Genomic DNA, 15774 nt, shown 5'->3' on the forward strand with positions numbered 1-15774 from the left:
CTAGTCTAATTCAGTGAGACTCCCGTGGCATAACAGCATGTACGAATACTACCAAACCGCAAAAAGTTGGTATTCTCTGAAATGACACAATTTCCACTTGTAACTAAAATACCCAGATGCTCCAAAGCCTTCCCCCTATGTTAGGATACATTTTAATGTTATGAGTTGACATCATCTCTGGCCTCTCCAGACTGGGGACCCCCAGCACTCCTTGGGGATCCTGAAAGTATGCTTGGGTTTCAGCTTCTTAAATTCCTTTTTCTCCACAAAATTGGTAGCAAGCTGCCAAATTACCCGCTTCCCACCCATTTTAGGTATTCAACAGATGAAAGCAAATGTTGCTGTTGAAATAGACAGTAGATTTTTAAGCAAGATGATTAGGTACCTTTATTATTTTTTTACAGTTGACAGCACAGGCTGTTTTGCTCCATGTCATTGTTGCATGACATTCCATTTGGCACAGCGTTTATTTTTAGCCAGAGACTATCAAAAGTATTTTTCAGTAGGACTGTCACTGCTCTTGAACAAGGAATCATATTACTGCAAGAACTTTGCTGAAACAAAGAAGATATATTGGACAAATGGGAAATTATAAATCTAGACCAACCCAAACTTGCACTGGTAATTAATGTTGCTTTTTTAAATGCAATATATCATACATTCATCTACAAGAAGCAAATGATATTTCAGGAAATAACTCATTGCTAATTTACTCTTGAGTTCAAGAATAAGGTATTGTATTGTTCTTGGTTTACAAGAAGAATGGCTTAACACAAATCACGTATACAGTCTGTAAAAGAAGACAAAAAGCTAGTAAACTAAATTTCTTTGTGCAATTGTATAAGATCATATTAACTTAGATTATTATGTTGATTTAACTCACACTTCATTAGAAAAACCTTTAAACTTTCAACCTTTTTATGCTGTCTGTCTATGCTAACATTTAGGAAATAAGAGCTAACAAATGAACCTAAGGTTTAAGTTTTCTCTTGTTCAAGTTAAAAATATTTCTGATAAGGATTCATATGTATTAGTTGTCTATGAAATCATTATATGTATGTCTATACTGGTTGCAGCAAGAACAGTTTAATAGCTGTAATATTTTAAACTTTCATACTTTAATAGAAAAATATATGAAACGGTACAATTGGATATTTAAAAATCAAGTGCTTTGGTTACTGGGACATGATGATTTGAGTTCCTGTCTTTTATATGTTTTGAAGTGTTTTATGAATCAGGGTTTTTTTGTTGTTAGATGAATGGAAGAAGAAAGTTAGTGAATCATATGCTATAATCATAGAACGATTAGAAGATGACCTGCAAATCAAAGAAAAGGAGCTGGCGGAACTGAAGCATGTTTTTAGGTAAAATGTTCTGGAAACCTGTTTATGAATTTCTTTCAAATGAGTGTTTGCTCTTAAACAGTATTTTCAGTTTCAGGTGTTTTCTTATGGAAGGAGTTTCTCACATATGGAATGCATGTTCTTTAATGTCTGTTTTTGGGAATATGTCATTACAGTTCTGGGCCAGAGTCCCACAGCATAGTACCAAAACTGGTGGCTGTTAATTACTAATGCCAATATTTTACAACAAACACCTATATACTTTTGTAAATTAATTAGCTTTAATGGGATGTCTAATTTTGTTGTGTACTTTTCAGTTTTGCTGATGTGTTTCTTCAGACAGGAACGTTGCTGAAGTAACAAATTTTAAACAAACACCAAAGCAGATTGTCTTCTGAAAGTGGATTTCAAATTTGTGATTGTAATAATTTTCTCAGGACACCACATGCTAACAACCAAGTTCACCCAACCAAGTAGCATACTTACATGTTCATTATCTGAAAAGCTCGAATACAGAAAACACCCAGCTCATTGACTGTGAATAAGTTCAGAAAATGATCAGGTAAATAATTTCAGACATCAAAACCACTTGAAAAAAGAGGGGATTCTAATCAGAAATAAATCACAAGTTCAAAAAAGCCAAACTGGTCATATAAATTATTCATCATGCTCACTTTCAGCTAGCGTAATTATCACTGTTTGAGCCTGTTAATTGAAAGACGACATTGGGCTTTCACTGCAGTATGCTGACCACTTTGGCTGTTATCCAGTAAAGTACTTTGGTATTTGCCTCATTTTAAGCCTGTTTAGAAGTAAAACTAGTATCTTAACAAATTTGAGCCAGAGTACTCTTTATTTTAGATAAGCAAGACAAGGAGTTTATGGTAAAAGTGCTTAATTCCTGCATTAGGCATAAGAATAAAGAAACAATTAACTTCAAGGTAAGCAGACCTTTGGCAGTTCAGCTTATCAGTCTATCTTAATGCCCAGTGTCAGTCTTGTTAAGATGTCAGCCAACCCCTTCTTAGATAAAAAGCACTGCTCTTTTCCACGGAAGGAGTGGGAATTAATGATGCTGGGTACATTGCATTGGAAAGGCTTTTTTTTCGGTCAGGCTTGAGGAATCAGCCAGTGATTTCAGTTCCAAAAGCTGCATTCACCCCTGAGTAATGAAATCAGTCTGATTTTGTGAGTATCTAAAATCCAAATCTGGCCTGTGTAAAAAATCAGTCTTAACTGTATGAAAAACTTTTCTTCAGCAGCAGTGGCTATTTTCAGAAGACTTCTCATCTCTGAAGTAGTAGAGGAATTAATAGGGGTTTTTTTCCCATTATTAAACCCAAACCATTTATTAAAAAATGTTAGGACTGAGAAACTGAATAGTTGTTGGAAGCTAAGGCAAAGAAGGTAATTTGCCTGATGGAAATGAAATAAGTAGCTGTTAAAGTGCCTGCTCTGAAAGATTTGGAACATAAATAGGGCAAAAGTGACAAAGCCTAGCAGAGGAAAGAGCTGTCAGCATCCCCATTTTACACTTAGGGAACCCATGCACAGGTCAAGGGGTACATTGTCCAGTGCCATAGCAAAAAAACCCCAACCAACAGCTGCAACAGTGAAAAGTAAATTTATAAGTAGCACGGCACCTGTCACTTCTTGGATAAAAGTTGTCCCTATTCTATTCCTATATCCTAGAGCTATTAGTGCAATGGTTTCCTAAAAAGACCACCCTAAAAATAAAAAATCAGAATTTCATTTCCCTAAAACATGCAATTATGTCTTCAGAAAGGAATTAGGAGGATATCTAGATAAAACTGGGCCCTCAGTGTTGTCATTTGAGCTACTTTTCATTTTCAATATAGGCCTTTTAATCATAGGTTTTAAGATATAAAACTTTCCTTGCAATATTTTCCCATAAAACATTAAAATTTTGCCAGTTTATAAGAATTCAAATCATACTAAAATTGAATATCATTACAAAAACAATCAGAAACTTTTTATTATTATTTTTCAAACTGGGGGATGAGGAAAATTTAAGTATATAGCTAAAATGGTAAAACCTGGATTCTTAACCACACATTAAGTGCTAGGAATATGAATTTTTAATGTAGTTCTAAAGACAAGAATTAAAGCAGGAGACATGACTTTACAGCACAAGAATATTCTGTGATTTTGAGACTTGCAAAATTCATCCTTTAAACAAAGCAATCCACTCCCCCATGCAGTCACCGCAGTGCATCGATATGTACGGTGTGTACATCCACGCATACCCAACATGTTACAGCAAAGACAAGTTAACTGAAAGGACTTGTTTTGCAGAACCTGGAATTTATTTTTCCCTCAATTGCCCCTGAAGAAAAACCTGAAGAATAGATGAGCCTTATATCACTACCATTAATCACAGTATGTCAGAGAAGAGTTGCAAGAAGATAAAACATATTTGAAGAATGAGATTTTATTTTTACTGAGCAAAACATTTTCCACATTAGTAAAGTGGAAGTGGTAGATGAAGGGTTGTCACCAAACAAAGGTAAATGTGACTATAATGTGTGAAAAAAATGCTTCATACAAAAGCGGTTTACATTTAGGACATAAAAAAATGAGATTCCTTAACACGTGATACCCTTCTAAGGAATACATATGAAAATCTAGACTGATGTAAGAATTAATCTCACTGAGGCACACAGTTTTGGCAAAATAACTCCAATTTTTGCACTTATAAATAAATGCTATTCTCTATTTTTATCAGACCCATATCATTTTCAAATCATGCACTGTTCCTGAATATTACAAAACACTCAGTATTGACAATAGACAGTCAGGAGTTTCCATCAGAGGGGTCTTTCTGATAGAAGAAGTATTTTCCAAAAAGCTAGTTTTCATGAGAAAAAAAAAGTAAAAAATTCTCACAAGGAAAATATTTAAATTTTACATATTTGATATGTAATTACAATTTCATTTAATTTTAGTTTGAATCACTAAATTATTTCCTTACCAGCACAGTACTTGGTACATCTATAATTCACACCACCATTTTCTTCTGTGGACAGACATTCCTGGAGGCACAGTACTGCCGTGCAGGTGCTCCTCATTCTGCCCCGTCCCAAAATGACTGTGGGGATCCCGGCACTGGCTGCCTCAGCACGGAGGGGATCCCGTCCTGCTGAGGAACACACTCAGAGCCCAGACTCCAGCTTCTGTGGGTTATAATGTGTCAGTTTGCAATGTAATAGCTCTCAAACCACTCTGCTAAACTGGAAAAGTAACTTTCAAATTCTGGAAGTTAAAATGGTTTCTTTCAAAATAAAACCCAGAAAAATGCGGTGGTTTAATATTTCCAAATTAATTTTGTCCACACTTCATGAAAAACAGTATGAAAACACAGGTTTTATTTCTGGTTTAGAATGATAACACACATTGAACAAGTAGAATTTCGTTTAGTTTAGACTTAACAGAAGCAAAGACAAGTCTCTGGCATGAATTTCATTCTTGTCTCTGGCATAGAATTTTAAACTGTATTTAAAGAATAAATTATTGAAATATTTATTGAAAGAAAAGGCCTAAGTGTCACCTTGCTTAACAGGGGTCATCTTGCTAAGGGGAGCTTTGCATTGGTTTATATTTTAAAAAGAGAGAAGTATTAAAACCTTATTTTTAATTGTAACTGTGTTAAATATGTTTAACAGTGCTACTCACTCAGGACAGATTTATAGATACACAAATCTAAGTGTTCTGCTAGACCGTGATCATTGTTATACTGATACTGAATGGTAAAAATCCCAAACTTCTGTTGACAGACCAAAATCGGCATTCTCCACAAAAACATTAATTGCTATGTGTATTTAATTGTCAACAAATGTCATTACTTAGAATGTTTGACGGAGCAGTAACAAGTCAATCTGTGGTAAAGGAAAACCGTAAGACTCGAGGACAAAAGCTAAAATGTTCAAGTGTGGTAATCTTGTAACAACCTGTAAGTAAAAATAGAGTGATCTTTTCCCTTCACACTTTTCAGAGGCTCTCTTCACTGTTTAAAAAATAAATGTGACACTTCAGGCATTCAGGAGTTTTTCAAGTAAAGCTATAATGCATATTTAGATAGGACTCATAACCAGAGGTGGGTATAGTTTAGCTATGGAGAGGTTACCGCTCTCTCATAATATAATGGGCATTAACTATGTGAAATAAAGATGTCCAGCTGCATTGTCCACAATCTTATACAAGTATACTGTTCATGTTTCTTTGTAAAACTAGAAGCATCTTTAGGTTAGTACCCATTGCCTTTACTGCCAGCTTTTCTAGCTTTATTTTATGAAGTACTTTCTTTTTGAGCTTTGACACGTGTTGTATGACAGGAAAAGGTGAATGGAAATTAATTAATTATAAAATTGCATAGGTTGTAACATTTTTATGTATGGGGGGCTTTTTTGCTAAAAAAGAGCAGAGCATCAAATACAAATGCTGAATGTCTTTTTTACTGAGTCAGACTTGGTATGGATACTATTTAAGTGTTATTATATTAGAAATGTTTTAATAATAATTACTTCATTTTAATTATTCATTTCATCCTTGTGTGGCCTAGAAAGCATCATGAAATCACTAAGCTATATAAAAATGTAACATCGTACCAAAAAGGTGGAAGAAAGTTAAACATTAAATTGAGCTTCTTTTTGTCAGTGTCACAATACGTAAGTGACATTTAGTTGTCTGAGAATTTTAAGTGCAAACATGCCTTTCCTTAGTAGGATGTAAGTACAAACTGTATATTTTGATTGTTTATATCAAAACCAGAAATACCTGACTACAAGTCAATGAGAAGTGAAAATGAGGATCTATAAATTATTTTAAAATTCTATTTTAATGTATCACATAGCAGTGCAATAAACCAAAGCAGAAAAACAGCACTATAAAACCACAGCAGTCTGCTGAACGTTACAGGGTCCATGTTCCTTCTGATGCCTTAAAGTAATGGTCAGTAATGGGTGTTCTGAGCAAGGTGAGAATCCTGTCCTGGCATGGCTTCGCCCCAGCTCGCTCCAGCCCCTCCTGTCCTGTCCTCTCAGATCTCATTCAACACTCACAAATCTTCTTAGGACTTAGTGTGCCATTAGAACTGCAAATCCTCAGCCAGAAATGTAACGTCTGGGAAGACTACTTCATTCCTCAAAATGCTTTAGAAATGTTTCTCCTTTAGTCATTGCCAAATTTTTGTCTGAGCTTTGGTTACCTTCCTTCCATGTATGTGCTTCTGTAGTGTTTTCATATAAATGTTTCCATGTATTGATGGTATGGTGTTTCTGCGATCTTATTTGGGGAACATAAACTTGCGTTCTGAAAGTTATTCTGGTTATTCTTTTTACTTAGCTTGTTTACCTCTAGTTCTGCGCATGTCCTGCTAATCATTTTAGAACAAATACACAGAGTTTTAAAATACTTCTTAGTTATTATTGCATCAATAAAGAAACTGGTTTTGTATGGATTGTTTGTATTTCTAAAGAGTACTCCCTCTTTTTATCTCTAATTTAGCTGAATTTCGAATGTCTAGACTGCGACCAAATAGCAGGATTTTTCAGAAAGCAATAATACTCACTTGATACCAGTGAAGTATTTCTACATTTATAGTGTAAACTGGCTATAAATTTAGCCCCGTGTCTCAAAAAAATTACATGGACATTTCTCTTTCAAATTTTTTCCAAATCAAAGAAACTGTGGTAAAGGATGAAAACAGTAATCATCTGTACAATCTCTTTTTTCAGCTCTGATGAAGCCTTCTGCAAAGTCAATTTAAATTACCGCACAGAAAATGGGCTCTCTCTTCTTCATTTATGTTGCATATGTGGGGGTATGTATTTGAAATATGATGTTCTTTAAACATTTTATTTACATGGCTACTGATTTGTTCTGTCTGATGACCATCAGGAAGATTACCTTTTCAATGAATTTCTTTCTGTGTTGTCCTTGTTGACAGTTGGATCAGCATCTATAAGCATTACTCTAAACTATTGCCAAGGGGGTTGAATCAAGTTACACAGAACCCCATTATAGCTGACTTCAGTCCAAGAAAAGTTTTGGTTGGTAACGTAGCGTGTTTTACTACAGGTGTTCAACTAATTCAAAATTACTTGCTATATGAATTAGTTAATCAATCCATACTCATCATATAGTATTGTTCTACATTTCTGTATTCTATACATGATGTATACTTCAGGATAGGGACCTACTTTTAGCAATACTTTGCCATACATGCAACACCTATTTTTGTAGTACAATGGAAATACCTGTATTTTATTTCACAGTGATTAAAAGAAGAATAACTCAAATGCTTTAGTGAAAAATATCAGCTGATAGGATTTTTGCAGGTAGCAAATCAGAGTGCATAAGGAAAGAGTGCAATATGTCCTCTGGGATGTTCATAAAAACCCACTAATGGTGGAATTTTCCACTCCGATCCACATTGCTGCTCTGTTATCAACATAGTGAGTCATTAGTTCATGCACACACTTTGCACTTGTACAATTTTCAGCAGAAATTGGCTGAGAGGCAAAGAGAATTTTACCCCAAGGTTTCAGCTCTGCAAAGTACTTACAAATAACATGCATAAACGACTTGCTCAATCTTAGTTATATGCAATCATGAAGGAGGACCTGATCCTGCACTGCTGAAAAATGACTGGATCTTTACTCTTAATTTCAGAGAGTGCAAGATCATATCCAAAGATGACATCAGTACCTAGCAGTGTTAGAGCGATTGGTGGGATTGCTGAGAGGAAGTTTAAGAAAACATACAATGTTAATTAATTAGGTACGGTATGTGAACACTTGAAGGAGGGAGAGAAGCTATTAGATCTGACATTGTCCTTGATTACTGTCATAAGTATTCAGAAGGCAGATACATTTTTGAGATCATCACTGTGCATCAGAAAGGTAGGAGTAAAGCGGCTTGCCCATGCTGACATTCATTAGCATCCCTCAAAACTACTGTCCCTGTAATAATGTTGTGCAGAGGGGAGGGTGCAGTGCTTCCTTTCTGAAAGGACAAAAGAGTTAAGTGTCTGAGAAACCAGAGATTCTGGAAGCATCTGCTCATTTATGGAGTGCTTTGCAGCATGGTCTGGATGTTAAAAAAGGAGTTTGCTTCTTTAGAAGTTCAACTATTCTTAACAAATCCTTATTAAAGTGTGAACAAACAGTGAGCCAGTACATGGCCAGATCTGCAGCTGTCCCAGTGGATAAGGATATGGTGCCAATTCCATTTGGAGGTTTCATGAGATACATTTTATGGCTTGCCTCAGGTCATCAGACGAGCTACCTATTTCTCTTTGCTTTCAAACTCACACAGAAGTTTCTTACTTCATCTGCACATTCTTTTCTGTAACTTACTTTGGTTTCCAATTTTCATCCTAAAGGTAACAAATCACATATTAGAACTCTTATGCTAAAAGGATTACGCCCATCCAGATTAACAAGAAATGGATTTACAGCTCTGCACTTGGCAGCTTATAAGGTAAATTCTTTAGAATATAAAGAGATAAAAAAGAGATCAGAACTGAGCAGTTTATTTGTCTGAACTATCTAGTTGAACTCTCTAGTTGCTACTTCTGGTGAAAATACAAATTTCACATTTACGGTGCATAGGAAAATGACCTATAAAGAGCCCATGCACAGGAAATCAGCATGTGCTTTTGCAGTGTCATCCATGAGGATATGATATCGTTTGGGAAATATTGATTAAATCATGCAATGCAACTCAAGATAGAGGAGTGTTCTTATTATAGCTATTAATAGAAACAAACTCAAAGGATTTTGTTTTACAATTTCTCTCTTTTTTCCTTCTTTTTTGTTGTTCCTCCTCAAGTTCCACATTCAATATTAATTTTCTTCACTATTGTGTTTATCTTTTAAGACTCAACAATAACAGTAGCAAGGAATAAAGTGGACAAAGGCAGCATTTTCCCAAAGAATTGTTATGATTCTTATTTTGAGATGGAGCATCTTAGAAACTTAATCCATGTATAGAGTAGTTGCAAAGGCACTTAGCTTTTTAGAGGGCACTCAGATCAAATGTAGGAGTTTATATTCTAGACCGTAATGTTCAACCCTTATATGACCCATAGGTGTACAAGGTCATAACAGCCTCTTTCTTCTGCCAAGCTCTCATGGCAGATACCATTCTGATTTGCTGTATGTTCAAAGCTGATAGAAGGTTATGTAGGTTGGCACCTGTGTGCCACTTTTGATCCATTTGATTCATTCTTGCCCTTCTTTTAGTGTCCACTTCAAAGAGGTAGAGAACAATGAGGAAATTTGGAGCTTTTAGCATCTCTTTCGCCCTTGAGTTGTGTGCATTTCCTCTTAGGAAACAATGAAAATGAATCAGAGAAGGCTCATCTCTGGGCTGGGTGATGATGGAAGGCAGATCCCCAAGAAGGGAAAGTTATGATAGCTCTAGTTGGTGCAGGTAGAACAAGTGATGGAGAGGAAGATGGCCTGGGTTCTCCTGTGAGTACTGTCACTGCCCCCAAACAAATAATTTCACTTCTCTGTGTTTAATTTCACTATTTGTAAAGCAGAATTTATTAACGGTCATATTGCCTGGGCATTATGATTCTTAATGTGTTTCTCAAGTTTATTTTTGTTACTGTTGTTCGATAGTGCCCGTTGCTGTTGTTATACCTGGAAGAAGTCATAGCAAAAATTGTGTGCATGACAGGACAGAAGTGAAATGATATGAAAAATAAGCTCACAGTTCAGAATTTGGTATACATGCTATATATTTACCCTGGGAACTCCTCAGGTGCCCTTCTTCTATGTTAGGTACTGTAATGTTTTGACATGTAAAACAGTTTGTGTGAGCACTTAATAATGGCTTGGAGACTGAGAGATCTTTAAAGACATCATAAAATCAGAATAGGGAACTTTTTTAAAGACACAGGCTTTAGTATAGCAAAAGAGAGACTTCTAGTGCCTGGGACAAATCTTCCCTCCACTCCTTTCCTTGCACTCTTGTGCTCCTGGGGTCATGGTCAGTCCCTTTACTTGAAATGCAGCAGTGTAATAGCTGGGGAGGCCTAAACATACATAGCTTTCTGGCTCCCTGCCTGCAACTGTTAGTGCTGTGTCCCAGAAATAATGTGTTTTAAATGTATGCCTTTTAGGACAATGCAGAACTGTTAACAGCACTGCTGCATGGTGGAGCCGACATTCAGCAAGTTGGGTATGGAGCTCTGACAGCCCTTCACATTGCCACAATCGCCGGTCATCATAAGGTATGTTTCTCCTTTTCTGTACAGGAAATTATATAAGTGAGTGCTAATATTAGCAGGTCATTTTATTTTAGATTGATACCATTCAAAACCAAACTCGGAACTGGGTAAGTACAGCTGAATTTTATTTAATTTTTTGTACATTTTAGGAAAACCACATCTGTGCATATATTTTTACATTGAACAAACAACATAGATCTGTTTGTACATCTCTTACCTTTATATAAGTATCTTTAAATTCTTGGCAATAAATGGCACTGTTTTCTAAATATCAGAAGAGTTAACCAATAGATACATGATGAAACACACCCACTCATACATGTCAGGAACCTGGTTATAGAGTGAGGCTTCCAAATACTGTCTTTATGAGTGTGAAGGAAGCACAGTAAAATATTCCCTCTTCTAGGTGTCACAGGCTTTGTGATTTTCACTTCAGAAAGGGACAGAGTTTTCTCAGTTTAGAGCTATTTTATACTTCGGATTAGTGCAGAGAGAACTGTTGTCAGGGTAAGTCTAGCGTGAATCTCAAACATCCATATTGATAAGTCTCCTATGGGTTGGAGACTTATCACTATGGGGAGCAGAGGAAGGAAGAGAGCGATGAGATTCCCTAGATGACTATAATCAGGCCCTTCCCTTTCTAGACATACTGTCAGTCATGAATCTGTTTTCTTATCATTTACCACCTCAGTTCAGTCATTTCACACATCATCTCATTTCTGTCACCCTGGCAACAGCTCACTCAGTGTAATTTATTTATTTTTTTAATCTCTTAAAGTACTGGGTGTGCAAAATTACCTTGGTAATGAAGGGTTTATGACTGTAAACGTACTCATGAATTCAGGTACTTTGCTTTTTATCTCCTTTGGGTCCATTAAGCAAGCAAAGATTTTGTCCTCTGCTTGAGTAAAAGTTTTAACTTATACAGAGTGCTGGACTAATTTATGGAGACAGAAACATCAGAATTCTTTAAAGAGAGAAAATCAGGGAAAAAAAAGAAAGAAAAAATAACTAAGTTCAAAAAAAGGAAGTATAGGTGATATTAATACTTGCCTTTACACTGTGAATTTAGTTGTGCATCTTAGACTTACAAATTAGCTTCAAGTATAAGAGTTTGGCTGGATGACTAGAACAAAGCATGTGTGTAGTTTTCTACAAAAAAGAAGAACCTCTGTATATACTTGGCAAGAAAGAATACGTTTTATGAACTCCCAAGTTACAGCAGTCACTGAGCTTATTGATGTAAAGAAAGCCATCTCTTCTGCTACATTTTCAGTCACCCAACTTAGACATACACACACACAAATCATTTACTATGCATATAGAAATAGCTGCATAATTATATATTGAAAGAGAGAATAGACACTATTTTTCAAACAGGCAGTTTTGGGGGGGGATTGTTAACTCTTTAGAAATTTTCTATACTATCTCAAGAAATCTGCTAACATTTAAATACCTGGTCTGAGAAACTGTTAGGCTAGCCACTGAAGTGCAGCTGAGGAAAGGCGATGTTTCTTCATTTATGCAGTTTAGATTTTCTTTAACTTATTGTTTCTGTTTAGTCTGAAGAAATTATCAGATCTCTGGGACAGTAACAATATGCTAGATTTTCTATTTTACTTAGGCTTTCAAAGATGCCAATAGATCCCGGATCTATCCAGGCAGATGCTGGAATTTGCAGTCAGGATTTTAATTTCCAATTAAGTTAATTACATATCTGAATTACTTTGAAGCTTTTGAAAATTGCACCAGGCACTCTTTGCAAATTTTTGCACTTGATACCTTTGAGTATTTCACCTTGTGCATTAGCTGCACGTATACACAGTTAAAGACAGTACCTAACATCACAGTAGTCATTGCAGGGCTCAAAATTCTGTGGAGTCTATGGACACTAGTGCAAATAATGATACCAACAGTAAAGTAGTCACTGGGAGAAACAAGCCACACTTTGCAAATACAGCTCTGAATAGGTTGCATACCAGCACTTGTGCAAGTGGAAGTAAGAACTGTATAACCTTAGTAGATTTTCTACTGTAGCTTGGCTGCAAAAGGCTGCCTAATCGTGCGAGCGAAGGAGGCAGAGATTTACTGGAGCAACAATTTTAGCACTAGTTGGTGTAATGAGTACATAGTAAGTCCCATGATGGGGACAAGTTGTGTCAATGAAAAGTTCCCCCGACTTCTAACGGAAATATATGCTGTGCTGTTTCACCCTCTTAAGGGCTATACATGTAGCCTATATGTATATGACTATGTATATGTATATATGTGTGTGTGTATGTATACTTTGTCTGCTGGGGACCTTCCCCAGGCTTGTGGGCCACCAGGGGCAACTGAGGATACTGGTGAATTTACCTTTACATTGCAGCCTCCAAAATGGTTCCAAAATGATTTAAATCCAACAGGTATGTTTGCGCTTCTTGTTAAAGACAGGATGCATAAAGACACAGTTGGTGACAACCTTGCATCGCCTAGAGAGTCTGTGGGTGTGAAGAAGGTTAAGCTGAAAGAAGGTTAAAACAATTTACGGGTGGTCACACCAAGGAACTCAATTAAAAAGCTGTTAACCTTCAATGTTTCAGTCAGCAACTCCAACAGTGATCAGGGGACAAATCAATCTGTAGCATCTGTTTAAGCCGGTGAGCGAGGAAGCATGCTAGCAGGGCAAGCTAACTGTTTCTTTTCTGAAGGTCAGCTCTCCAGGTGGAAGAACGAGGCTCCTCGGAATGTCCACCCACACCACAAGCAAGGCCAAGAGCGAGCGGGGATGGGGCTGCTTGCGTTGTAGCATTACATCCCTGAGCTCACAGGGCATCGTGTCATTCCCCTCAAGTACACATACAGCTCTTTTTATTAGCTTAACGGGCATCCTCCCTTGTGTATCCTATTACTAAAAAACAGATGAGGAACCACCATATCTAATTGTTCTGTGCAAGAATTGTAATGGAGATATTAACCAGAGTCTTCATTCTTTAATGATCTTTTTCACTTTTATGGAGTATGTATTTAATGTTTCCTCTGTGGGAAATACAAAGTATTCTTCTCTGCCTTGGGGTTTCAAGTAATTTTTAAAATGTCTGGGCCTTGTCCTGCAAATGTCAAAGGCAGGCCTGCTATTTGTCTCATGTCTTTAGCTTCTACAGAGGTTATTGAAAAATAAGGGTGCACAGAATCCTACAAGGATAAGACCATTAACTTGATAAGAAATAACTTATTGTGAATGGTTTTGAAAAGCCCCTTATTTCTTCCTTGGGAATGATCAGATCTTTATCAGAAGTGTTCTCCATAAATGGAGCGGGACTCTATATAACTCATTTGGTTCATATGCTGGTCTGGGGACTGCAGATTTATAGTCCAAGTGCAAGCTTTTTCTTTCCTTCTTTATACAGCTTTGAAATTTTCAGTCAGCTTAGAAGCTCCTCTGCTGGATTAAATAGCTTATTTTGCCCACAATGTCATTAATATTCAGGGAAATATTGAATAATTTTTTCACCCCCACTAAAAAATAGAATAAATTTAAGGAAGAGAAAATAGATTTTTGGTCATCTTCCTAATTCCAATAAGACAAATAACTATTTATACCATTAAATAAATAAATAGCAGAGGTATACACACCAATCTATGCAACATAGTCTTTTACTACAGAAGAGGGCTGACTAAGAGAAAGATAGAACTGGGGAAAAAAATTGCTTTGTTCCCCATTTCCCTGAAGAGTCAGTGTATGGCTTTCGCTCCATCACCACACCTGAAACCACTAGAGTGGTCAGTTCTCTAAAATGAGGATACTGAAGGCCATCAGCACCAATGGGATGTTCTAACTCATTTGAGGCAGTGTGGTGTATAAATATTTCTTGTGCTCTACAACTTAGTGCTGTATTTTACTTCACCAAAACTATGCTGTTTGCTTATTTTATCTATTAATGGGAATTGCAGTTCTCAATGGGAAGAATGAAAAATTAATGACAAATTATAAAACAAGCTGATGACTGTATTATAAACATCACCAAATAAGTTTAATAAATCTCTCATTAGGTCTGCTATTTTGAAAACATTAAATGTTTCCAGCCCAGGGAGGTCATTGCTAAATAAATAATGCATGTGCCTCATACACATTTATGTGTTGTCCAGTATCACCGCATTGGAAACCAGTATCATTGCCTATTTCATTTGGTAAATTAAAGTTGTCATTCTGAGATTACGACATATACAGATGTGTGAACTGGACTGAGGGTTGCAGGCAGGATGAACTAATGCTACTTAATTTTTGCAATCTGCATACCTTAGAATGTGAAGTGTGAATGTGTTTGTAGCAAGGACCTCTTGGGGAAAAGGGAGTTAGTCCTGTCTTACAGTTTTTCTACACTAATAAATTCCTTTTCATTTACAAGTCATATGTTACATCAGCATGTTTGTCACTTCCTGTCTTCAGTGGAATTTCAGTAGTAATAGCAGTATGTTCAAATGATTTAAGAAGCCTTGAAAAATTAAATTTACGTGAGCCTATTTAAATGGTTCACAAAGTCCCCATTTCCTTCTTTCATTCCCTGCATTTTATGCTAGTGCTGCATCTTCTCAGCCCTTTGTTTTATCTGACACCAATTTTTCAGACCTTTTCAGAATCATTCTAGAACCAGGAATGCAGAAATGGTATTCACACAGCATCAATATACTTGACTACACAAGTGGCAAGATAATGAGGAATTATAGATCCTCAGCGTTTGCCTCTGTCTAAGGATCCGACCAGTGACGAAGAGGACTGGAACTCACGAGTTTTGGATTCAATAGCTATTTTTAATAGCTACCAACAAACTGTCCAGATTAAATGAAGCAAAGGAAGCCTTTTACAACCGATGAATGGGAGCACGAGGTGTCTGGCAAACACCAGTGAAAAAGCATTGAGTTGTGGCTCAGTAAAGGAGCTTACATTCACCTGATGATGCTAAGTTGTCTGAAAACAGTGACAAACTTTGACAACACTTTTCTCCAGCTGAGCTTTCTCCCCAAGAATGTCCTGTGCAGCAAATTTATGTGACCTGTTTTTAAGCTAGAAGTCAAAGTAAATGTGACATTTTAAAACTACAACGTTGTTAAATTTACAGCTATCTCTTTGCCCAGAACAGTTATCTTTTAGCAATATTGCACAAAAACATTTAAAATATTCTGTGTCTAGCA

The 15774-nt window shown here is 36.4% G+C and overlaps 1 protein-coding gene across 1 annotated transcript in view; it reads left to right on the plus strand.

Annotated features, from left to right (window-relative positions):
* The first annotated feature begins 205 nt into the window (after positions 1–205).
* Positions 206–15774, plus strand: part of TNNI3K (TNNI3 interacting kinase) — a 96700-nt gene continuing 81131 nt past the window's right edge. The window contains exons 1-5 of the mRNA XM_052800710.1: positions 206–621; positions 1256–1364; positions 7097–7182; positions 8746–8843; positions 10495–10605. Coding sequence (XP_052656670.1) covers positions 582–621; positions 1256–1364; positions 7097–7182; positions 8746–8843; positions 10495–10605 — 444 coding nt within the window. The 5' untranslated portion in view covers positions 206–581. The remainder of the gene's footprint in view (positions 622–1255; positions 1365–7096; positions 7183–8745; positions 8844–10494; positions 10606–15774) is intronic.

This window comes from Harpia harpyja, chromosome 11 (genome assembly GCF_026419915.1).
Source record: "Harpia harpyja isolate bHarHar1 chromosome 11, bHarHar1 primary haplotype, whole genome shotgun sequence".
Taxonomy (NCBI): domain Eukaryota; kingdom Metazoa; phylum Chordata; class Aves; order Accipitriformes; family Accipitridae; genus Harpia; species Harpia harpyja.